Source organism: Heterodontus francisci, chromosome 2, assembly GCF_036365525.1.
Source record: "Heterodontus francisci isolate sHetFra1 chromosome 2, sHetFra1.hap1, whole genome shotgun sequence".
Lineage (NCBI taxonomy): Eukaryota > Metazoa > Chordata > Chondrichthyes > Heterodontiformes > Heterodontidae > Heterodontus > Heterodontus francisci.
The window spans coordinates 140,123,939-140,150,290 of NC_090372.1; the positions used below are offsets into that span (position 1 = coordinate 140,123,939).

General features: G+C 45.2%; 1 protein-coding gene across 1 annotated transcript in view; it reads right to left on the bottom strand.

Annotated features, from left to right (window-relative positions):
• LOC137347208 (contactin-associated protein-like 2) overlaps positions 1-26,352 on the bottom strand; it is a 1,554,138-nt gene that overhangs the window by 19,999 nt on the left and 1,507,787 nt on the right. The window contains exon 21 of the mRNA XM_068011439.1: positions 10,633-10,860. Coding sequence (XP_067867540.1) covers positions 10,633-10,860 — 228 coding nt within the window. The remainder of the gene's footprint in view (positions 1-10,632; positions 10,861-26,352) is intronic.

Sequence of the window (26,352 nt, forward strand, 5' to 3'; positions counted from 1 at the left end):
TATGCACCACCTTCTCCTTCAAGAGGGAATTGTATTAACCAGAATGGTACCTGGACTCCAAAGGTTAAATTACGAGGAGAGATTAAACAATCTAGGGTTGTATTCCCTTGAATTTAGAAGGTTAATAAGTGATTTGATCGAACTTTTCAAGATATTAAAGGGAACAGATAGGGTAGATAGAGAGAAAGTAATTCTGCTGGTTAGGGTGTCTAGGACTAGGGGGTATAGTCTAAAAATTAGAGCCAGACCTTTCAGAAGTGACATGAGGAAACACGTCTGCACACAAGGGTGGCAGGAGTTTGGAGCTCTCTTCTGCAAATGACAATCGTTGCGAGATCAATTGTAAATTTTAAATCTGAGGATTGATAGATTTTTGTTATCCAAAGGTGTGAATGGATATGGGGCAAAAGTGGGTAAATGGAGTTACATCACAGATCAGCCACGATATTCTTGAATGGCAGCGGAATAGGCTCAAGGGGCTAAATGACCTATTCCTATTTGCATAGAAAGAGGGAAGTGTATCAGTGAGTGTCCTACAATATGCTTGTGTGATGTGGCTGTCATGGTTCAAAAGCTGCCAGTGTTTGGAGTTGAGTATGAGGCTTGCAATAGTGCTATATGGGGCGGCATAGTGGCGCAATGGTTAGCACCGCAGCCTCATAGCTCCAGCAACCCAGGTTTGGTTCTGGGTACTGCCTGTGCGGAGTTTGCAAGTTCTCCCTGTGAACCACATGGGTTTCCACCAGGTGCTCCGGTTTCCTCCCACAGCCAAAGACTTGCAGGTTGATAGGTAAATTGGCCATTGTAAATTGCCCCTAGTGTAGGTAGGTGGTAGGAGAATGGTGAGGATGCGGTAGGGAATATGGGATTAATGTAGGATTAGTAAAAATGTGTGGTTGTTGGTCAGCACAGAATCAGTGGGCCGAAGGGCCTGTTTCAGTGCTGTATCTCTCTATGACTCTATGTGTGAGGTTGAGGTAAACCATATGAATTGGAGTTGAGTACTGATCATGATAGAGACTGCTAGTAGGTGGATGATGGGGGTGTAGTGAACTGAGCAGTGATGAGGCTAGTGGTGCAGTTGGTAGGATATGCCATTTGATGATTAACTCATTTCCCTCCACAACATGTATGAGATCATTAAACTTCTTCCTGCACTACAGCCATATTTTTGGAGCAATACTCCTGACATTGTAGGTGAGTTTCTATGTGAGCGACTAGTGCAGCATCATCATCATGGAGGAGTTCTCTGATCAGGACGCAAAGTGTTTTTGTCTTCGCTTGATTGTAGAGCTTGCCATCTGACCTAGTGTGCAAGTAGACTCCCTCCATATCTGCAGGGAAGGCGAAGGTTAGAAACAGGGAGAAGAAAACGCCAAACCGAGTGGGGGCTCGGACACAACCCTGTTTGACTCCATTTTTCACTCCGAAATTGTCAGAAGTGGAGCTTCCAAACTGTAGAGTGCAGTGCGGTTTGTCATGGAAGGTGTAGAGGAGATTGAGGAGCTTTGGTGGACAGTCAATTTTCCCCAAAATTTTGTAGAGCCCTGCTCTGCTGAGGGTGTCGAATGCCTTAGTGAGATCTATGAAAGTAAGGTAAAGGGGTATACTCTGTTCCCTAGACTTCTCTTGTAGCTGGCATATGGAGAAGATCATGTCCATAGTAGACCTGCTGGCATGAAACCACCCTGCACTTCTGGGTACACTTGGTCTGCAAGTAACTGCCTCTCGCATGCCTGTAACTTGTTCTCCTTGACTATAAGTATCAAGAAAACCATGGTCATGGGACAAGGTGTTGCATCTCCACCCCTGATCACATTAAATAACACCTCACTGGAAATGGTTAGAAAATTCTGCTACCTTGGGTCCATGGTGACAGACGATCTATCCCTTGATGCAGAGCTTTTTTATTTATTTAGAGATACAGCACTGAAACAGGCCCTTCAGCCCACCAAGTCTGTGCCGACCAACAACCACCCATTTATACTAACCCTACAGTAATCCCATATTTCCTACCATTTACCTACACTAGGGGCAATTTACAATGGCCAATTTACCTATCACTTGCAAGTCTTTGGCTGTGGGAGGAAACCGGAGCGCCCGGCGTAAACCCACGAGATCACAGGGAGAACTTGCAAACTCCGCACAGGCAGTACCCAGAATCGAACCTGGGTCCCTGGTGCTGTGAGGCTGCAGTGCTAACCACTGCGCCACTGTGCCGCCCTTTGATACACCCATACGGAAAGCAGCGACCACCTTTGGTCAACTTGCAAAACATGCATGGGATAACATCAAGCTGACCCTTAGGACCAAGCTGATGGTTTATAAAGCCTGTGCTCTCAGCACCTTGCTGTATGGCTGTGAAACATGTGCGACTTACAGCTACCAGGAAAAGAAGCTCAACAATTTCCATCTTTGCTGTCTGCAGCACATTATGGGTATATCCTGGCAGGACAAAATCACAAATGCGTCAGTCTTCTCAAAGGCAGAGCTCCCAAGTGTGTTGGCAGAATTCAAACAAACACAGGAGGCTTCGGTGGACCTTTTGTATGGTGAAGTAGATAAGGCCAGACGACCAGTGGGGCGCCCAAAGCTCCGGTTCAAGGATCTTGCAAGTGTGACATGAAGACCCTAAATGTTGACTATTGCACCTGTGAGTCACTAGCTGGTGAAAGAGAGAAATGGCGACACATCCTGTGAACTGGCGTGCACTGCCACAATGACCAGTTGTTACAGCAGCTTGGCAACCCGGCATGTGCCGAAAACAACAACTTACAGGGTTATTTGGCAGCTTCACGTGTGCTACTTGGGGCAGAGCTTGCCTCTCAAAGATTGGCTTTCACAGCCATTAGCAAAGGTGCACAAAGAGAAGACACCCCACCTAAATGGACTGTTTGCTGTGTGTCCATCATCTTTTGTAGATGGAAGGATGCCAACCAAATCAACTCCTGGCACTGACCCCCACCATTTCTCATTCCTACTGCTTCCTTAGCATCTGTCTGGAGAACCTCCTGCCAGCCTGCGGATATAGGACATCTCCCCTCCTTTTCCATCTCTTCTACCAAGACCTCTAGTGCAGTGTCTGAAAACCATGGTGCATGTTCTTCACATGTTCAGCCATTGCTCAAAATATCACTGCACAGATTCAGATTCAAATGACTCCCACTATTTCTTGCAGTCACAATGCACTTCCCCCTTAAGAAATGCAGGCAACCTTTAAGTAGCACTTGTGATATCAGGCCCCCTGATAATGTGTGCAGCCAATGAACAGCACAGGTACTGCTAGCTGCAGGCTGCAATTATGCAAAGCAGCAGGCAGCACAAATTTACCATATTGCCTGCAAAGCAATGAATGGGTGCAGCTCAATTGCATACCTCAATTCCCACATCTTTGAAGGTTAGCCAATTTCCTCCCCACCGTGCACTTTAAGACAAGGTAGGATGATCTGTGTGATAGCTATAAAGTGCTCTGCATACTGGTTGGAAATGTTATTGCATCCACATCGGATATGTATTTTCTTTTGGGACCAAGGTAACATGCTGCAAAATGTTTAGCTTCCTTTTATAAGGACTGGGATGAAGGGAATGGATAAGTGCTGGCACTGCAGATCTCAGTTAGAAGTGACCCATTTTCCTTGCATGCTACAAAATCTATGCAGCAGTATATTGTCAGGGAAACCCCCCACCTGCCAAGACTGAGGCACATATTATTTTGCCACATGAACATTAAAACTTAAAATTGCAAGCCACTGACTGGAAAGACATTTACATAGTAACAGACAGTGTTGGAACAAGGGGACCCAGTCATTGCTTCCCCAATACACGGAAGTGGTCAGACCAGTCTTAGTCACATGACTGACTGACCATTGGAGTTTTTGAATTTGAACTTCCAACAAGGAATTTGAACTCAGAAAGCACCTTTCTCCTGGACTGAGAACACCTCTCTCTTGTCTGTTCTCATCTCACTCTCACTAGCATTGGAAACCATTGAAGACATATGAACCCCAAGATAGAAAAGCCTCCTACAGTGAACAAGGTTTAAGAAGAATACTGGGCCCCGATGAAAAGTAAGAGCTGTCTACAATCAAGGACTCTACAGCGAGCTGGAAACACAGAAACAGCAACAAGAAACTCCCTTTAGCGACTACCTCAAACCTCTCCATTTTTATTTTTTCTTCTGATTGTTTCTGTCCCTATTTGCATGTGTGAATCACATGTGCATGCTAGCGTGGGCACGTTGTATATCCGTAGGCGTTAACCGTATTAGTGTTTAAGTTTAAGGTTTAATAAATTTCACTTTTCTTCTTTAAACCAAAGAAAGCCTGTTTGTGCTCATTTCTTTTCCTTATAATTGGAAAATGGTGAACAAGGATTCACCACGGGGGAGCACAAAACACAGTGTGTTTAAAAATAAAACCCTGTTACAATAAGACCAGGTGATGATAGCAAAAGACCCTTAGACACCTTTCCCATCGAGTAATAACAATATGATAACACTCCTTCCTTCACAGGTATATTAATACAGAGTTTAGTACAAATGAATCCAGATTAGAACAGTCTGTCAGCCTAATTCTCAAAATTATTTTAGAACAAGGTCACCAGTGTGAAGGAGTCTTCAGCTGAGAGCTAAAATTTCATGAATAATGCCCATTAATTAACCCATATTTTTCCATAAAAGACAATCAGTCCCAGCACATTGTTACATTTCTCCTAGGGGCTAGCTGAGTCTGGAATTCATGCAGATTTGGAAACATTCCAACACTAGCCTGCTTAGCTGTAGGTCGGGAGATGCTTGTTCCCAGGGTTCTAATAATGTTTTAAAAAAAAGACATGATTTTTATCAGAAACCATTTGAGTAACACAATTGTTTAATTTGCTGCCACTTTTGATATGGGGGGTAGGGTAAAGGCCAGACATGATATTTTGTAGCAGCATCATATTCTGGTGCTGTAAAGAACTGAAAAAAAAATGTAAATATCAGTGTTGTTACTGTAAACGAAGTTTGGAAAAAACCTTTGATTCTAATTAGATGAAAAATAGGAATGATTAATTATTTTAAAAGTGAAATACTCCTTTAAATCATGCCACACTTCTCATTGTTTCTGTTATGATATATCCTGATTCAACAGATAGATACAGCCAAGCGATTTCATATCCAACGGATCAGATCTAAGCTCTGCAAACCTGCCACATTCAGTCGTGAATGGTAGCGGGCAATTAAACAACTAACTGGAGGAGGTGGATCCACAAATATCCCCATCCTCAATGATGAGGGAGCCAAGCACATCAGTGCAAAAGATAAGTCTGAAGCATTTGCAACAATCTTCAGTCAGAAGTGCCAAGTTGATGATCCATCTCGGCCTCCTCCTGAAGTCCCCAGCAGCACAGATGCCAGTCTTCAGCCAATTCGATTCACCCCGCGTGATATCGAGAAACAACTGAAGGCACTGGATACTGCAAAGGCTATGGGCCCTGACAACATTCCGGCAATAGTACTGAAGACTTGTGCTCCAGAACTTGCTACACCCTTAGCCAGGCTGTTCCAGTATAGCTACAACACTGGTATCTATCTGGCAATGTGGAAAATGGTATGTCCTGTACACAAAAAGCAGGACAAGTCCAACCCGGACAATTATCGCCCCATCAGTCTACTCTCAATCATCAGTAAAGTGATGGAAGGTGTCATTGACAGTGCTATCAAGCAGCACTTGCATAGCAATACCCTGCTCAGTGACGCTCAGTTTGGGTTCCGCCATGGCCACTCAACTCCTGACCTCATTACAGTCTTGGTTCAAACATGGACAAAAGAGCTGAACTCAAGAGATGAGGTGAGTGTGACTGCCCTTGACATCAAGGCAGCATTTGACTGAGTATGGCATCAAGGAGCCCTAGCAAAACTGAAGTCAATGGGAATCAGGGGGAAAACTCTCCACTGTTTGGAGTCATACCTAACGGAAAGGAAGATGGTTGTGGTTGTTGGAGGTCAATCATCTGAGCTCCAGGACATCACAGCAGGAATTCCTCAGGGTATTGTACAAGGCCCAACCATCTTCAGCTGCTTCATTAATGACCTTCCTTCAATCATTAGGTCAGAAGTGGGGATGTTCGCTGATGATTACACAATGATCAGCACCATTCGTGACTCCTCAGACACTGAAGCAGTCCACATAGAAATGCAGCAGGACCTGGACAATATCCAGGCTTGGGCTGATGAGTGGCAAGTAACATTCGTGCCACACAAGTGCCAGGCAATGACCATCTCCTACAAGAGAGAATCTAACCACCTTTCCTTGACATTCAATGACATTACCATCGCTGAATCCCCCACTATCAACATCCTGGGGGTTACCATTGACCAGAAACTGAACTGGAGTAGCCATATAAATACTGTGGTTACAAGAGCAGGTCAGAGGCTAGGAATCCTGCGGCGAGTAACTCACCTCCTGACTCCCCAAAGCCTGTCCACCATCTACAAGGCACAAGTCAGGAGTGTGATGGAATACTCTCTACTTGCCTGGATGGGTGCAGCTCCAACAACACTCAAGAAGCTCAACATCATCCAGGACAAAGCAACCCACTTGATTGGCAGCCCATCCAGAAACATTCATTCCATCCACCACCACCGTACAGTGGCAGCAGTGTGTACCATCTACAAGATGCACTGCAGCAACGCACCTAGGTTCCTTAGACAGCACCTTCCAAACCCGCGACCTCTACCAACTAGAAGGACAAGGGTAGTAAATTGCTGTTCCCTCACTGTCGTTGCTCAAAATCCTGGAACTCCCTTCCTAACAGCACTGTGGGTGTCCCTACCCCACATGGACAGCAGCGGTTCAAGAAGGCACCTTCTCAAGGGCAATCAGGGATGGGCAATAAATGCTGGCCTAGCCAGTGTGCCCACAACCCCTGAATGAATAAAAAAAGAAAAGAAAATTCTGGAAGAATTTAGTTATCTTTCACATATTGTCACGGTCCTGTGTTTTTATTTTCTCTCCTCGGGAAATATTGCGGTGTACCTTTAAGAGTGTAAAAGATCAGTGCACCTTTAAGAACTCTCCGGAGGCTCAGTGAGCCAAAGTGCATTCTAGTTGCCAAGCAACAGCCACATAGAGAGGACAGAGATCCAATGTTGCAGTTTTGACTTTTAAAAATTAGCTGAGCAGCAGTCGGTTAACTGTTCGAGCAATTGAAGGAGAGCTCTCTGAGACAATTTAAACTGAAGGAAGAAAAGCTATGTTGTTTCTCTCCCTAAATCATACAAAGCTTCAAACCAAATTAATTCCATAAAAAATAAGAAAAAGTTTTTTCTTTCATAACAAATTATTTATATCTGCTGCGTTCATCGCTGAAAAAAAAAGAGTTTAATACGACAAGTGCCGAACTGTTGAACCGCATCTTCGGAACCTTCTGTTTCACTGGGACTTGGAAAACTGCAAGTGACCTTTGACTGTGTTGTATTGGAAGACTCCATTTCGTCAGGAAAGCAAGTTGCAAAGACTTTGGGATGAAATTTACGCCTCCCAAAGAGCATGATGGTGGTGGGGTTGTGGCGTAAAATGGAGTGGGAGGCTCCGGGAGCCCTTCCTGACCCCCTCCCGCTGCCACAAGAAATGGCCCGCCTGCCCCAGGCCAATCAAGGCCCTTAAGTGGCCACTTAACGGCCTTCGCCCACCTCTACAGAGATTTTACCCGTGGCCAGTCGGGCGGCTGAGGCAACAGAGAAGCCGTCTGACAAAAGTAGGTGGCTCTCTGACGGCCCGGGGGGGGGGTGTCCCTCATGATCGGGCACCCTGTGCCCAAAGGAGGGCTGCTCCTGCTGCCCTAACCACCCAACACCCAGCACGCACTCCCCGTCCCTCCAATCGACTACCTTAGCCTTGCCGGGGCCCAACTGATCATCCGCAGTGAGGCAACCAAAACTTACCTTTGTTCCAGGCTCTCCAACAACTTTTTCAAGCTGGGCTGTAGTCCCAGCAGTGGCTACCGTTCTCGGTGACGCTGCTGGGACAGTTAGCTGTCAACCCGCTGATTGGCCGGCAGCTCCATTAGGCGGGACTTCTTACCTCAAGTGGGTGAAAGTCTTGCATCACACCAATTAAAGCCCGCCGACCCGTAAAATACGGGTTGGATCCCCAGGCAAAGCGGAAGTGGGTTCGCTGCCAACTTTTCAGTCAGAGGCCGGCTCCCATCCACCCAGGGTTAAATCTTGGCCTTTATTGTTGTTTTTTTGGGCAGCTAATTAAAAACCAAACTACTGTTAGTTTGAGTATATGTATGCGAAAGTATATGTATGCCTGTGCTGGGATGAGGGAGCAGTACCACAGGACATGCACGATGCCAATATCATCACCCTCTATCAGAACAAGGATGACTGCGGTGACTACAACAACTACCGTGGAATCTCCCTGCTCAGCATAGTGGGGAAAGTCTTCGCTCGAGTCGCTTTAAACAGGCTCCAGAAGCTGGCTGAGCGTGTCTAACCTGAGGCACAGTGTGGCTTTCAAGCAGAGAGATCCACCATTGACATGCTGTTCTCCCTTCGCCAGCTACAGGAGAAATGCCGAGAACAACAGATACCCCTCTACGTTGCTTTCATTGATCTCACCAAAGCCTTTGACCTCGTCAGAAGACGTGGTCTCTTCAGACTACTAGCAAAGATTGGATGTCCACCAAAGCTACGAAGTATCATCACCTCATTCCATGACAATATGAAAGGCACAATTCAACATAGTGGCGCCTCATCAGACCCCTTTCCTATCTTGAGTGGCGTGAAACAGGGCTATGTTCTCGCACCTACACGGTTTGGGATCTTCTTCTCCCTGCTGCTCTCACATGCGTTCAAGTCTTCAGAAGAAGGAATTTTCCTCCACACAAGATCAGATGGCAGGTTGTTCAACCTTGCCCGTCTAAGAGCGAAGACCAAAGTACGGAAAGTCCTCATCAGGGAACTCCTCTTTGCTGACGATGCTGCATTAACATCTCACACTGAAGAGTGTCTGCAGAGAGACATCGACAGGACTGCGGCTGCCTGCAATGAATTTGGCCTAACCATCAGCCTCAAGAAAACGAACATCATGGGACAGGACATCACAAATGCTCCATCCATCAATATCGGCGACCTCGCTCTGGAAGTGGTTCAAGAGTTCACCTACCTAGGCTCAACTATCACCAGTAACCTGTCTCTTGATGCAGAAATCAACAAGCACATGGGAAAGGCTTCCACAGCTATGTCCAGACTGGCCAAGAGAGTGTGGGAAAATGGCGCACTGACATGGAACACAAAGGTCCGAGTATATCAAGCCTGTGTCCTCAGTACCTTACTCTACGGCAGTGAGGCCTGGACAACGTATGTCAGCCATGAGTGACACCTCAACTCATTCCATCTTCGCTGCCTCCGGAGAATCCTTGGCATTAGGTGGCAGGACCGTATCTCCAACACAGAAGTCCTCGAGGCGGCCAACATCCACAGCTTATACACCCTACTGAGACAGCGGCGCTTGATATGGTTTGGCCATGTGAGCCGCATGGAAGATGGCAGGATACCCAAGGACACATTGTACAGCGAGCTTGTCACTGGTATCAGACCCACCGACTGTCCATGTCTCCGCTTTAAAGATGTCTTCAAATGCGACATAAAGTCCTGTGACATTGATCACAAGTCGTGGGAGTCAGTTGCCAGTGATCGCCAGAGCTGGCGGACAGCCATAAAGGCGGGGCTAAAGCGTGACGAGTTGAAGAGACTTAGTAGTTGGCAGGAAAAAAGACAGAAGTGCAAGGGGAGAGCCAACTGTCTAACAGCCCCGACAACCAATTTTATCTGCATCACCTGTGGAAGATTCTGTCACTCTGGAATTGGACTTTATGGGCACTCCAGGCATTGCTTCACAAACACTGACCACCTCCAGGCACATACCCATTGTCTCTCGAGACAAGGAGGCCAAAGAAGAAAGAAAGATGTATGCGAAAGCGGGAGTTAGATTTTTTAAAATAAGAAGTCTTTATCTATTGGTTTAGCTTAGTAGTGTTTAAGATTTTCATTTTTTTAATAGTTAATTTGTTGACACCTAAAGATACCTGGTTTGGTTCGCTTCATTCAGGGGTTACTAGATTGTTCAACTTGGCTGCATTTTTTTTTCCAATTTGGAAAGCTTAAAGAAATATGATGCAACCTGTGGAGCGATGGGACTGAATTGACAGTGCATTGCTACCACCACAATCAGAATCATATATTTTGATTGGGGGCTTTGTCCTGAGCAGTTGTAAGAAAATTGATCAAGTCATTGATCTCACATGGTGAGTGCTGCTAGAGGATGATGCCAATGTGAATAGGCGGAGTTAACTTGGTGAAAATGACAAAATATTCTTCATATATTTCCTGTTCCAAGTAAATTTACAGGGTTCCTGGTGGAACAAGATGTACAATTAGACACTAGACTTGGACCTGTGCAACCTTCCAATAAATGCACAGAAAATTTGGTGGACTCCATTATGGATGAGTAATTCGTCCAGCCCAATTTTCCTCACCGTCCAGGCAGTAAAGTCAAAATTACACCCCTATATATTAGAAGATTAATACTAAACTTAAAAGTGAAGCAACAAACACTTTTTATTCCAGATGCTACCACATCATACCTGAGCCAAAATGCCAGGGATCTGTTGCAGCTGGCATTGGTGAAATGGTTAAAGGGGATGCTCCACAATTGGATTCAACAAATTCTCCTTGGACACTGACTGGAGAAGAGGCGCTGGGCTTCAGTGCAGCCTTGAGTGGGGCAATCTTGTTAAACTGAACTCGTGACAGGCAGCCGACAAACCCTGGAGTATTATACTTCTGTACCTCCTGGTCAATGTTTCCAATTTCTGCAACAATAAAAAAAACTATTAAAATAAGCATGAAGGATCAGATTTAATGTGAAAGTGAACAATATATTGTAGCAGATTATTTTATCTATTAGTAAGCTGCTTAAAAGGCAAGAATTTTCCAACCAAGTATTCAGAATCTAATAGGTATTCATTTGGTGGCCGGTGGGGGAGGGCGGGGGGGGCGGGCGGAAGCAGCAGTTGCAATTTGAATATAAGTGGAATGATTATAATACCCGATTGCCATTGTTATAGTAAGGGTCCAATCATACAGGCCCCTTTGCATTGCACCAGCACCCAGGCATAATTTAAGGGGACAGAGATGGAAAATTCTTTGGGAACCACTTTCCCCTGTTGCTTCTGGGATCTTCTGTCATGATAAGGGATGTGCAATACATCTGCCCATATATGGACAGGTCCAGGTTAATATGTAAATGATGGAAATATCCAATGTATTTTCTGTCTGCTAAATGTAATGTTTAAAACAAGGTACTAACTAGATTTTAAGAGGAAGGGATTTTTTTTAAGATAATGGATGGGCAGCTGTGACTATTGCTGGCAATTCCTGCACCATATGTGAACTTCAGGACATTTCATTGTCTTGGAGGGCCACCTGTGTAGGAAGTGTCCCCAGCTGCTTGAGCACGAGCTCAGAGTTTTTGAACTTGAGGGATAGCTAGAGTCACTGCAGAACATCAGGGAGGCTGAGAGTTTCCTGAATCGTATGTTCCTGGAGGTGGCCACCCCACATGCAGTGAAAGCTCAGGATAGCAGATGGGTGGTCAACCGGAAGAGCAGGCAGAGGCAGGAAGTGCAGGAGTCTTTGGGATGTGTGCCACTCTCAAACTGGTAATCAGCTTTGGAGACTGCTGGGAGTGATGACACCCTGAAGGAGTGCAGTCCAGACCATGGCACCAATGGACAAGGGACTGCACAGCAAAGCATAGAAACACAGTTGTTATGGGACATTCCATAGATAGGGGGACAGACAGGCATTTCTGTAACTGTCATCCTGAGTTCCGCATGGTGTGTTGCCTCCCTGGTGCTAGAGTAAAGGATATCACGGAGAGGGTGCAGAATATTCTGCATGAGGAAGGGAATGAGCCAGAAGTTGTGGTAAATGTTGATACCAATGACATAGAGAGAGCAGGTATTGAAGTCCTATGGTCAGACTTTCAGGAGCTAGGGAGGAATTTAAAAAGTAGGACCTTGAAGGTAGTAATCTCTGGATTACTCTCGGTGCCATGCACCACTGAGAGTAGAAATAGGAAGATAGGGAGGATCAATGCATGGCTTGAGGCATGGTGCAGAAGGGAAGGCTTCAGATTCTTGGGCAGGAGGCACCTATGCGAAAGGACTGGGACCAGTGTTCTCGTGGGGAAGATGACAAGTGTGGTTGGGGAGGGTTTAAACAAAATTGACAGAGGGGTGGGCACCAGCATATAGAAGTAGAAAAGAGGAATAAGATGCATAAAGGAGTGAGCGTGTTGGATAGTAGGAGAGAAGGAAATAGTACTATATTAGATAGGAGCAGACTAAGAAGGCTAAGTCTAGCAGCTCAAAACTAGGCATCCATGAAGGACTGTGGGCCATTAACAGAATTGTATTCAACCACAATCTGGAATTTCATGGCCTGGCTATCCCTCCCTCAATCTACCGCAGGGTTGTCTAAACTTTTCACATTAGTGGGGGGCGCTACATTACAATTTTTGTCTTACATAGGGGGCCGGTGAGACAATTTCAGAAAGATAAAGGCATTAAAAATGTATCTTACTATTAATCAAAACAACAATAAATGTACATTTTGTGAAGAAGCTTTAAATGAGAAGACTTTCCCTTCACTATGTTGGACCCTAATTTTGTGAAGTAGTCAATATTTTCCCGCACGCTTGATGTAGTAATGCGGACTATTCCAGATAGATGTCATTCAGTCAGGAGTGATCTTGATCATTCTCTCTCTGTCTCTCCCTGCCCCCTCCTCTCTCAGTTTCTGCTCTCTCTGTCTCTCCCCCTCCGTCCACCCCCTCTCTCTCGCTTTGTCCCCCCCATCTCTCTCTGTTCTCCCCTGTCTCTCTCTGTCCCCAGCTCTGTCTCCACCTTTCTCTCTGTTTCCCCCCTGCCTCGCTGTCCCCCCGCCTCTCTCTGTCCCTCTCTCTCTCTGACAGTTGCAGAGAGTGGGAGTGCTCAGCAGATGGTTGGTCAGGTTTTTTTATTTATTTTATTTTTTATTTAGAGATACAGCACTGAAACAGGCCCTTCGGCCCACCGAGTCTGTGGCAACCAACAAGCACCCATTTATACTAATCCTACATTAATCCCATATTCCTACCACATTCCCACCTTCCCTCAATTCCACTACCCACCTACATATACTAGGGGCAATTTACAATGGCCAATTTACCTATCAACCTGCAAGTCTTTGGCTGTGGGAGGAAACCGGAGCACCCGGCAGAAACCCATGCGGTCACAGGGAGAACTTGCAAACTCTACACAGGCAGATACCCAGAACTGAACCCGGGTCGCTGGAGCTGTGAGGCTATGGTGCTAACCACTACACCACTGTGCCGCTCTTTAAAAAGATCGCAAGACAGTTTCACAGATGATAGGTGTGACATCGGGAACAGCGGTCTCTGAACTTCGGACAGGTTCGGGGTTTCCAGTGGGTTACGATCTTTTTTATTAAAAAGCCCGCTGGAAAACCCCGAGTCCGTTCAAAATTCAGAAACAGCTGTTCCCCCTCCCAGCACTTGTCTGCTCTGAAAACTGACACTTGTGATCTTTTTTAAAGAAGACAACAATGGGAAATTTCTCATCTGCAGTGACGGACCGCCGTTGAGGATAAGGAACGACCCCATACAGTTTAGATCCGGGGGCCGGATAGAAACCTTTGGTGGGCCAGATCCTGGCCCGGGGGCCTTATGTTGGTTAATCCTGGTCTACCATTACCATCAAGCAAAGGGATCAACCCTGGATTACATGCATGCTAAACAGCGGAAGCAGCATGCGATAGGCAGAGCTAAGCGATCCCACAACCAATGGACCAGATCAAAGCTCTGCAGTATTGCCACATCCAGTCGTGAATAGTGGTGGACAATGAAACAACTAACCGGAGAAGTCTCCACAAATGTCCCTATCCTCAATGGTGGGGGAACCCAGCACATCAGTGCAAAAGACAAAGTTGAAGCATTTGCAACCATCTTCAGCTCGAAGTGCCGAGTGGATGATTCATCTCTGCCTCCACTTGAGGTCCCCACCATCACAGATGCTAGTCTTCAGCCAATTTGCTTCACTCCACAGGAAATCAACAAATGGCTGAGGACACTGGATACAGCAAAAGCAATGGGCCCTGACAACATCCCAGCGGTAGGACAGAAGACTTGTGCTTCAGAACTTGCTGTGCCCCTAGCCAAGCTGTTCCAGCGCAGCTACAACACTGGCATTTATTCGACAATGTGGAAAATTGCCTAGGTATGTTCTGTCCACAAACAACAGGATAAATCCAATCTGGCCAATTACCGTCTCATCAATATACTCTCCATCAGCAGCAGTGATGGAAGGTGTTGCTGACAATACTATCAAGTGGCACTTAAACAGCAATAACCTGCTCACAGATGTTCAGTTTGTGTTCCGCCAGGGTCACTCGGCTCCAGACGTCATGACAGTCTTGGTCCAAACATGGATAAAAGTGCTGAATTCAAGAGGTTAGGGGAGAGTGACTGCCCTTGACATCAAGGCAGCATTTGACCGAGTGTGGCATCAAGGAGCCCTAGCAAAATTTAAGTCTATGGGTATCTGGGGAAAATTCTCTACTGGTTGGAGTCATACCTAGCACAAGGAAGATGGTTGTAGCTGTTGGAAGCCAAACATCTAAGTCCCAGGACACTGCTACAGGAGTTCCTCAGGGTAGTGTCCTAGGCCCAACCACCTTCAACTGCTTCACCATTGATCTTCCTTCCATCATAACATAAGAAGTGGGGATGTTCGCTGATAATTGCATCGTATTCAATACCATTCACGACTCCTCAGATACTGAAGCAGTCCATGCCCACATGCAGCAAGACCGGGACAACATTCAGGCTTGAGCTGATAAGTGGCAGGTAACATTCGTGCCACACAAATGGCAGTTGTTACGACCGAGGCAGGAGGAGTGCACTATCTTTTCTCCACAGGTCACAGCATATATTTAAATGTTTATTCAGTTACCGATATGGTCAATCATATACTCTGATCTTCATCCCTGAATAAAATACATCAACAAGGTTTCTTTAACAGCAACATTATCAGTTTACTATAAAACAAGACTTATCCAGTAACGAAGCAAAGCATTAACACACAGATTGAAATATGAAAGCTACCTTTTTACCTTAGCCACACAACACACACACAAACAGGTTAACCGAAAAATAGAGATTTTCTCTACAGAGCTCTTATAGAAAAAAAAACAAAAGAGAATACGTTTGCCAAATATTTGTTAATTCTTGAAGAAAACGGATGAGATATGTTGTGTCCCAAAATGGCAAACAGTCTGGCATCTGAGTACACGCAGACGGGTCACTGGGATCTTTTCTGGAGTAGTTTCTTTCAGGTGGCGTCGAGAATTAATCTGGCAAGCTTTCAAGGAGCTCCTCAGGAGAAACGCGGCATTTCACAAAGACAAGTGGAAGGAGGCAAGCTGGTTGTTTCTCTCTTGGCCGGTTGATTTCCAACTGTTTTCAAACACAGTCCACACCCCAACTGAACAAAAACAGTATCTCAGAAGCGAAACCAAACAGCAAGTAAGAACCTCCTGACCCTCATAAATCGTGACATGTCACTTTTCTGTCAACATCTCTCCTAAGTCACCAAGGTTTCTGTTGTTTATTAAGCCTAAGGCATGTGACTGTGACTTCCAGTAAAGGTTGTTTTCAAACAAGACCTCAAGTGTCCTTCTGGCGACTTCCTTTACAAAACAAAGTCCGACATCTATGGAATTACTTCACTTCTCCAATGAAGCCATCTCCACAATTCTAACACACAAATCCTCGAAAACAATATTTAAAAAAAAAGCACTTTCATAAGACAGGCAAAGACCATGTCCAACAAGAGATAATCTAACCATCTCCCCTTGGCATTCAACAGCATTACCATCACTGAATTCTCCACCAGCTATATTCTGGGAGTTACCACTGACAAGAAGCTTAACTGGACCACATAAATACTGTGGCTACAAGAGCAGGTCAGAGGCTGGGAATTCTGTGGTGAGTAACTCACCTCCTGACCACCATCTACAAGGCACAGGTCAGGAGTGTGATGGAAGACTCTCCACTTACCTGGATGAGTGCAGCTCCAACAACACAGAAGAAGCTCGACACCATTATGATGAAGCAGTCTGCATGACTGGCACCCCACCCACCCTCCACCACTGGCGCACAGTGGCAGCAGTGTGTACCATATACAAGATGCATCGCAGCAACTCACCAAGTATCCTTCCACAGCACGACCTAGAAGGACAAAGGCATCAGGCACATGGGAACACCACCAGCTGCAAGTTTCCCTCCAAGCCACACACCATCCTGACTTGGAACTATATCGCTGTCCTTCACTGTCACTGGATGGAAAACCTGGAATCCCTTCCTCACAGCACTGTGGGTATATCTACACCAGATGGATTGCAGTAGTTCAAGAAGGCAGCTCACCACTACGTTCTCAAAGGCAATTAGCGATGGGCAACAAATGCTGGCCTTGTCAGGGAAGATCACATCCCATGAACGAATAAAAAAATGACTACAAGGAATACGATGACAGGTTTATAATGCATGTATGTAAACCATGCATGTAAAGTGTGGTGAATAAGGTTGGTGAGCTACAAGCACAAACAGCTGTGTGGGGATATGATGTAGTGGCAATAATGGAAACATAGCTTAAAAATGGTGAGGACTGGTCACTTAATATTCATGGATATAAAATGTTCAGAAAAGATAGAGAAGGGAAAAGGGAGGGTCGGTGGCAGTACTGGATAGGGAAGACATTGTAGTGTTGGAGGAGATGTTTCAAGTACAGGCTAGGTACATTCCAACAAAGGGAGAAGTTAAAGGAACCAAAGCCAGGGCTCCTTGGATGACAAGGGAGGATATGAAGAAACTAAAAAAAAAGGGTGTATGATGCAAGTCAGGTGAATTCTTCAAGCAAGAACCCAGAATACAGAAAGATAACAGGGGAAGTGAAGAGGAAAATAAGACTGGCAAAGAAAGAATATGAGAATAGAATGGCAGCAAACACAAAAATTAACTCAAAAATCTTTTACTGGCATGTAAATAGTAAGTGGGTTGCAAGTGGGTAGTAAGAGGTGAGGTGGGGCCTATTAGGGACAAAGAGGATGAAATGTGATTAGAGGCGCAGGGCAAGGCCAGAATATTAATGAGTACTGTGTTTTGGTTTTTACTAAGGAAGAAGGTGCTGACAAAGTATCAGTAGAAATGGAGATGGTGGAGGTAATGGATGAAGGAAATATTGATGAAATAGGATGTATTGGAAAGACTGGCTATGCTTAGAGTGCATAAGTTGCCTGGTTTGGATGACTTGCATCCTAGGTTTTTAAGGGAAGTGGGGGTGGAGAAAGGAGAAGAGCTTGCTATAATCCTCTAATCTTTCCTAGATACAGGGGAAGCACCAGAGGATTGAAAAATAGTGACACTCTTGTTCAAAAACGGGTGTAAGGATATTCTGATTAGTTACAGGCCAGTCAGTTTACCATCAGTGGTGGGTAAGGTTTTAGAAACAATAATCAGGAAAAAAATTTACAGGCATTTGGAGCAGTTTGAATTTAAATAGTTGTTTGGTAGTAAAGAACTTGAGTATTGCTGAAAATAGAGACATGAGGGCGAAGCTTTTCGTTTTGCACTCATCAGGACAACCCGCAAGAATTCCAATGTAAGGGAAAACAACAACTTTATACTGTATGAGGAGATTGCTGATTGGTTGGCATGTGAACTCTGATTAGTAGAGGCGTTGCCATGGAGAATGCACCAGGTTACAGTGATTGACAGTTAACTGCCAAGCAGCTAGACCTGCCACCATTGCATGAATCAGTATTCACTGAACTTATGAACTCGGCAACTTGCGCAGTTGAGTTCAGTTTTAACGACACAATGTATGCCCAAATAGATGGTGTTGCCGTGGGATCCCCTCTAGGCCTAGCTCTCGCAAACATCTTTGTTGGGTTCCATGAGAAACGTGTCTTTGAGGCAATGACATCTAACCTCCTACCTCTTGCATATTTCCAATATGTAGATGATACATTTGCTATATTTGAATCTGCAGCTGTATGCAATAATTTCCTTACGAGTCTTAATAGGCTGCATCCTGCGCTCAAATTCACCTTTGAAATGGAGCAGTCAAATGACTGGTGCATTCTCCATGGCAATGCCTCTACCAATCAGAGTTCACACGCCAACCAATCAGCACTCTCTTCTCATACAGTATAAAGTTGTTGTTTTCCCTTACAATGGAATTCTTGCGGGTTGTCTTGATGAGTGCAAGACGAAAAGCTTCGACAACATGTCTCTATTTTCAGGAATACTCAAGTTTGAATTTAATTAAGGAGGGCCAGCATGGATTTGTAAAAGGCAGATTGTGTTTGACTAATCTAATTGAATTTTTTGATGAAGTAGCAGAGAAGGTTGAAGAGGGGAATACGGTGGATATTGTCAATATGGATTTTATGAAAGCATTTGACAAAGAACCATATAAAAGGCTGGTTAACAAAACTGATGCTCATTTCTTATGTTCTTATAGAATAGGAGGGTCAGCATCAACTTGGATAAAAAAATTGGCATAAGGACAGAAAGCAGTGAATCCTGGTAAATGGTTGTTTTTCAGAGTCGAGGATGGTAGACAGTGGTCAGTGCTCGGAACACTGCATTATATATAGGTATATAAAATATATAAATTACTTGGAGATTGGAATACAGTGTAAAATTTCAAAATTTACTGATGATACCCAACTTGCAGGTATGGCAAACAGTGAGGATACCAATCAACTGCACCAGGACACAGATAGGCTAGCAGAATAGGCAGAAGTGATACATTTTGGTAGGAAGAACATGGAGAGATCAGAGAAAGGGTACAATTCTAAAGGGGGTGCAGGAGCAGAGGGACCTGGGTGTATATGTGCATAAGTCAGTAAAGGTGGCAGGACAGGTTGAAAGAGTGGTTAATAAAGCATACAGTATCCTGGGCTTTATTAGTTGGGGCATAGAGTACAAGAGCAAGGAAGTTATGTTGAACTTGCATAAGAAACTAGCTTGGCCTCAGCTGGAGGATTGCATCCAGCTCTCGGTGCTGTGCTTTAGGAAAGATGTGAACGCATTAGACAGGGTGCAGAAAATATTCACGAGAATGGTTCCAGGGATCAGGAACTTCAGTTATGAAGATAGATTGGAGAAGTTGGGACTGTTTTCTTTGGAGGAGAGAAGGCTGAGAGGAGATTTGATAGAGGTATGCAAAATCATGAGGGGTCTGGACAGAGTATATAGAGAGAAACTATTCCAACTCTTGAAAGGATCGAGAATGAGAGGGCACAGATTTAATGTAATTGGTAAAAGAAGCAAAAGCGACACGAGGAAGAACTTTTCATGCAGCGAGTGGTTAAGATCTGGAATGCACTGCCTGAAAGTGTGGTGGAGGCAGGTTCAATTGAAGCATTCAAAAGGGAATTAGACTATTATATGAAAATGAAGAATGTGCAGGGTTACAGGGAGAAGGTGGGGGAGTGGCACTAGGTGAAATGCTCATTAGGAAAGCCAGTGCAGACATGATGGGTTGAATGGCCTCCTTCTGTGCTGTAACAATTCTGTGATACTGTGACAAGTGGCAGATGAAATTCAATACATAGAAGTGTGAGGTGATGAATTTTGGCAGAAGGGATAGGGAGAGGCAATATAGCCTTAATGACACAATTTTGAAGAGTATGCAGGGACACAGGGGTTCATGTGCATAGATCTTTGAAGGTGGAAAGACATATTGAGAGAGTAGTTAGCAAAGCATTTGGGATCTTGGACTTCATAAATAGAGGTAACATCCGGGGGCTTGTGCCAAAATTGAGAGAGCTGTCTCACAGACGAGTCAAGCAACAGCCTGACAGTCATACTCAGGGAATCATATCTTACAGACAATGTCCCTGACACCACCACCATCATCATCCCTGGGTATGTCCTGTCCTATCAGCAGGATAGACTCACCAGAGGTGGTGGCACAGTGGTATAGTCAGAGGGGAATTGCCCGGGGAGTCCTCAACATTGATTCTGGACCCCATGAAATCTCATAGCATCAGGTCAAATGTGGGCAAGGAAACTTCCTGCTGATTACTACCCACTGCTCCCACCTCAGCTGATGAATCAGTGCTTCTCCATGTTGAACACCAATTGGAAGTAGCACTAAGGATAGCAAGGGCACAGAATGTACTCTGGGTGGGGGACTTCAATGTCTATCACCAAGAGTGGCTTGGTAGCACCACTACTGACCGAGCTGGCCGATTCCTAAATTCCGCAGTAGTGGAATTGTACTCAACCACAATGTGTAACCTCAGGGCCTGGCATATCTCCCACTCAACCATGACCATCAAGGCGGGAGACCAACCCTGGTTCAATGAAGAGTGCAGATGGGAATGCCAAGAGCAGCACCAGGCATACCTCAAAATGAGGTGTCAGCCTGGTGAAGCTACAATACAGGACTATGTACATGCCAAACGGCGGAAGCAGCATGCGATAGATGGAGATAAGTGATCCCACAATCAATGGATCAGATCTAAGCTCTGCAGTCCTGCCACATCCAGTCGTGAATGGTGGTGGACAATGAAACAATATACTGGAGGAGCAGGCTCCACAAATATTCCCATCCTCAACGATGGGGGAGCCCAGCACATCAGTGTAAAAGACAAGGCTGAAGCATTTGCATCCATCTTCAGCCAGGCGTGCCGAGTGGATGATCCATCTTGGCCTCCTCCTGAGGTGCCCAGAATCACAGATGCCAGTCTTCAGCCAATCCGATTCACTCCAAATGATATCAAGAAACGGCTAAAGGCACTGGATACTGCAAAGGCAATGGGTCCTCACAACATTCCAGCGATAGCACTGAAGACCTGTGCTCCAGAACTTGCCGTGCCCCTAACCTAGCTGTTTCAGTATAGCTACAAAACTGGCATCTACCCAGTAATGTGGAAAATTGCCCAAGTACTCCCTGTACACAAAAAGCAGGACAAGTCCAACTGCCCCATCAGTCTACTCTCGATTATCAGGAAAGTGATGGAAAGTGTCATTGACAGTGCTATCAAGCAGCACTTGCTTAGCAATAACCTGCTCAGTGATGCTCAGTTTGGGTTCCGTCACGGCCACTCAGTTCATGACCTTATTACAGCCTTGAGTCAAAAGAGCTTAACTCAAGAGGTGAAGTTCGAGTGACTACCCTTGACATCAAGGCAGCATTTGACCAAGTATGGCATCAGGGAGCCCTAGCAAAACTGGAGTCAAAGGGAAACAGGGGGAAAACTCTCCGCAGGTTGGAATCATACCTAGCAGAAAGGGAAATGGTTGTTTTTGTTGGAGGTCAATCATCCCAGCTCCAGGACATCACTGCAGGAGTTCCTCAGGGTAGTATCCCAGGCCCAACCATCTTCAGCTGCTTCATCAATGATCTTCATTCAATCATAAGGTCAGAAGTAGGGAAGTTCACTGATGATTGCACAATGTTCAGCGCCATTCCCGACTCCTCAGATACTGAAGCAGTCCACGTAGAAATGCAGCAAGACCTGGACAATATCCAGGCTTGGGCTGGCTGATAAGTGGCAAGTAACATTCGAGCCACACAAGTGCCAGGTAATCACTAGCTCAAACAAGTGAGAATCTCACTATCTCCCCTTAACATTCAATGGCATTATGGTCACTGAATCCCCCACAATCAACATTCTGGGGGTTACCATTGACCAGAAACTGAATTGGAGTAGCCATATAAATACCGTGGCTACAAGAGCAGGTCACAGGCTCGGAATCCTGCAGTGAGTAACACACCTCCCGACTCCCCAAAGCCTGTCCACCATCCACAAGGCACAAGGCAGGAGTGTGATGGAATACTCTCCACTTGCCTGGATGGGTGCAGCTCCTACAACACTCAAGAGGTTCGACAGCATCCAGGACAAAGCAGTCCGCTTGATTTGCACTCCATCCACAAACATTCACTCCCTCCACTACCAACGCACAGTGGCAGCAGTGTGTACCATCTACAAGATGCACTACAGCAATGCATCAAGGCTCCTTCAAAAGCACCTTCCAAACTCGCGACCTCTACCACCTAGGACAAAGGCAGCAGATGCATGGGACCACCACCACCGCAAGTTCCCCTCCAGGCCACACACCATCCTGCCTTGGAACTATATCACCATTCCTTCATTGTCACTGGGTCAAAATCCTGGAACTCCCTTCCTACCTCACATGGATTGCAGCGGTTCAAGAAAGCAGCTCAGCTCCACCTTCTCAAGGGAAATTAGGGATGGGCAATTAATGCTGGCCTTGCCTGTGACACCTGCATTCCACGAATGAATAAAAAAAGTGACCTCACATCAACTCTGTGCAAGGACAACAAAAATCAAAGACTTTTTTTTTGAAAAAACAGAAACTGCAGGACAGTAACACCTGAAGAATAATGGGTTTCACCCTCACAGACTTTCTGATGGTAAACAAGGAGTCAGTGATTCTGAAGATGCAAATGTGCATTGCAGCTGCTAACGCCTGGAAACAATGAAAAGCCCGCGTGACTTCTGGACTTTGCTTAATGGAAAAGGACAATGAGCTATTGACTTTTAATCCCAGATAAATGTAACAGAGTTTTTGAAGGCAGGCAGGCTGCAAGAAAGGAAGACAACCAGCAGTGGCAGCCTCAAGGGAGAGGGGGAAACCCTTCATTCAGAAGGAAGAACTGATACAGCAAAAAGCTACGAAGACTTGAATCTGTTTTGAAAGTTGAAGTTTGGGGAGAAGAAAAAGACCAACAGGATCACCAGGAATCGCCTAATTCACAGATGTCCAGGACGAAAGTGCTCGGAGAAATGAGCGAAGAGGACATTTGCATTGTGAAAGGTCTGGAAGATCCAACTTGTTGCAACTGGTAGGACTTTGGAACTTTTAACTGCAAAGATTTCGCCATTAAAGAGGGCTGTCTAATGTATAAGTGTGTTGTGAGGTCTTCAAGTGTTTTAATAAGTAAATACCTTTCTTTGTAATTTGGCGTATCAGCTACTTACAAAGTACTATTTAGTTAATGGGGATTTCTTTTAGTTTAGTTGTTATAATAAAAGTCTTAAACGCGAAATCTTGTCATGTAATTCTTCAAATTGATCTGGGCGTTCAGATCTCTTTTAATGTAACAGTCTCACTGAGGTCGTAACAGTGTAAATCAAATCAATGATACATATGAATCTGCCTGTACTACTGTGACCACCAAAATGAACCATTAATGTATGAGATGATTAAAGAGAAAATGGATTTATATTTGTAATTTGACATTATGTTGAGTTAAAGTTAACTGAACCTGGACTGGGCTTTTCAGAAAATGCAACACTTAAAATCAAGGAACTACACAGCAGTTTTGGCAGCATCTGTGGAGAGAGTGCCGAGTGCCATACAGTGGCGCAGTGGTTAGCACCGCAGCCTCACAGCTCCAGCGACCCGGGTTCAATTCTGGGTACTGCCTGTGTGGAGTTTGCAAGTTCTCCCTGTGTCTGCGTGGGTTTTCTCCGGGCGCTCCGGTTTCCTGCCACATGCCAAAGACTTGCAGGTTGATAGGTAAATTGGCCATTATAAATTGCTCCTAGTATAGGTAGGTGGTAGGGAAATATAGGGACAGGTGGGGATGTGGTAGGAATATGGAATTAGTGTAGGATTAGTATAAATGGGTGGTTGATGGTCGGCACAGACTCGGTGGGCTGAAGGGCCTGTTTCAGTGCCGTATCTCTAAATAAAAAAAAATAAAAAAGAAAGAAACAGAGTTAACGTTTCAGTTTGATGACTTTCATCAGAACTGGGAAAAGTTAAAATGTAATAGGCTTTAAGCAAGTGAAGGGGGGTGGGGGAGGGTGGAAAATGAACAAAAGGGAAGGTCTGTGATAGGGTGGAAGAAGGGAGAGATTAAATGACTGCAAGAACTTATATTTATTTAGTGCCTTTAAAGTAATAAAACGTCCCAAGGCACTTCACAGGACCATTATAAAACAAAATGACACTGAGCCATATAAGGAGATATTAGGTCAATGACCAAAAGCTTGGTCAAAGAGGTTGGTTTTAAGAGTGTCTTAAAGTAGAAAAGCGAGGTAGAGAGGCGGCGAGGTGTTGAGAAGGTATTCCACAACTTGGAGCCTAGGCAACTGAAGGCATGGCCACCAAAGGTGGAGCAATTGAAATGGGGGATGCTCAAGAGGCCAGAATTGAAGAAGCGGAGATATCTGAGGGTTGCGAGGCTGGAGGAGTTTACATAGGGAAGGCAGAGCCATTGAGGTCTTTGAAAACAAGGATGAGAATTTTAAAATCAAGCCCTTTCTTGACTGGGTGCCAATGTAGGTCAGCAAGCACAGGGGTGATAGGTGAATGGGACTTGGTGCCGGGTTATGGCAAAAGAGCAGGTGGTGCAGGGGCAAAGGGAGTGGTAATGGGACAAGAATCAAAGGATGTGTCTAGGGGAGATGTGAATGGCAGAATGATAAACAGCTGCCATCTGAAAGCAAAAATGAGAGTAAAACAAAAACCTGCAAAGAAAAAGTAAACAAAATGAGGGCAGAGATTATGATCTGAAATTGCTGAACTCAAAGCTGAGCCCATAAGGCTGTAAAGTGCCGAATCAAAAATTGAGCTTCCTCGAGCTTATGTTGAGCTTCGTTGGAACACTGTGGGAGACCAAGGACAGAGAGGTTAGTGTGACAGCAAAGTGGAGAATTAAAATGCCAGGCGACCAGAAGCTGCAGACTGAAGGAAGGTTTTCCACAAAGGGGTCACACAATGCAGACCGCATTGTGAGCAGTATACTAAATTGTAAGAAGCATACGTAAATCACTGTTTCATCTGTAAAGAGTGTTTGCGGCCTTGAACAGTGAGGAGAAAGAAGGTAAAAGGGAAAGTATTTCATCTCCTGTGCTTGCATGGAAAGATGCCATGGGAAGGGGAGGGGGTGTTGGGGTGATTAAGGAGTGGACCAAGGTGTCATGGAAGGAATGGTCCCTTCAGAATGCTGAAAGGGGAAAGACGAGACGAAGAAGTGTTTGGTGGTGATATCATGCTGGAGATGACGGATATGGCGGAGAATGATCTGTTGGATAGGGAAGCCGATGGGGTGGAAGGTGAGCACAAGGGGAACCCTGTCATGGTTCTGGAAGGGAGGGGAAGGGGTGAGAGCAGGAGTGCGGGAAATCAGTCAGACACAGTCGAGGGCCCAGTCAACCATGGTGGGTGGGAATCCTTGGTTGAGGAAATGGGAAGACATATCAGAAGTGCTGGTATGGAAGGTTATTTCATCAGAACAGATGCAACAGAGAAACTGGGAGAATGGAATGGAGCACTTACAGGAGGTAGCAATGGGAGTCAATGGGTTATTATGAATATTTGTTGATAGCCTATCCCCAGAAATGGAGACAGAGAAGTTGCAGGGAGGGAAGGAAGAGTTGGAGATGGACCATGTGAAGGTGAGAAGGGTGGAAATTGGAAGCAAAGTTGATCAAATTATCCAGTTCAGGGTGGGAGCAGGAAACGGCACTGATACAGTCATCAATGTACTGGAAAAAGAGGTGAGGAAGGGATCCCAAGTAGGACTGGAACAAGGAATGTTCCACATATCCCACAAAAAGGAAGGCACAACTCGGACCCATATGGGTACCCATAGAAACATCTCTTATTTGGAGGAAGTGAGTGGAGTTCAAGGAGTTGTTGTTCAATCTGTTCAGCCAGGCAGAGGAGGGTGGTGGTGGATGGTGACTGGTTGGACCTCCACTCAAGGAAGAAGCGGAGAGCCTTCAGACTGTCATGGTGGTGGATGGAGGTGCAGTGAGATTGGATGTCGATGGTGAAGAGAAAATGGTTAGGACCAAGAAATTTGAAACTCTTAGAGTAATGAAGGCTATTAGAAGAGTTATGGATGTAGGTGGGAAGAGACTGGACAAGGGGAGAAAAAAAGTCAAGATAGGAAGAAATAATTTCAATGGGGAAGAAACAGGCTGAAACAGCAATTGAAGTGTATTTCTTTCAATTTAGTCTACTGTATTTGCTGCTCACAAAGGGGAGAAGAAATGCAGATTGGGCGAACCCTTTGCAGAACACCTTTCTGCAGTCCACAAGCATGACCCCGAGCTTCCGGCTGCCCTGTCATTTTAATTCTCCACCTTGCTCCCACTCTGACCTCTCTGTCCTCAGCCTCCTGTAGTATCCCAATGAAGCTTAAAGTAAGCTTGAGGAACAGAACATCATGTTTCAACTAGGCAAT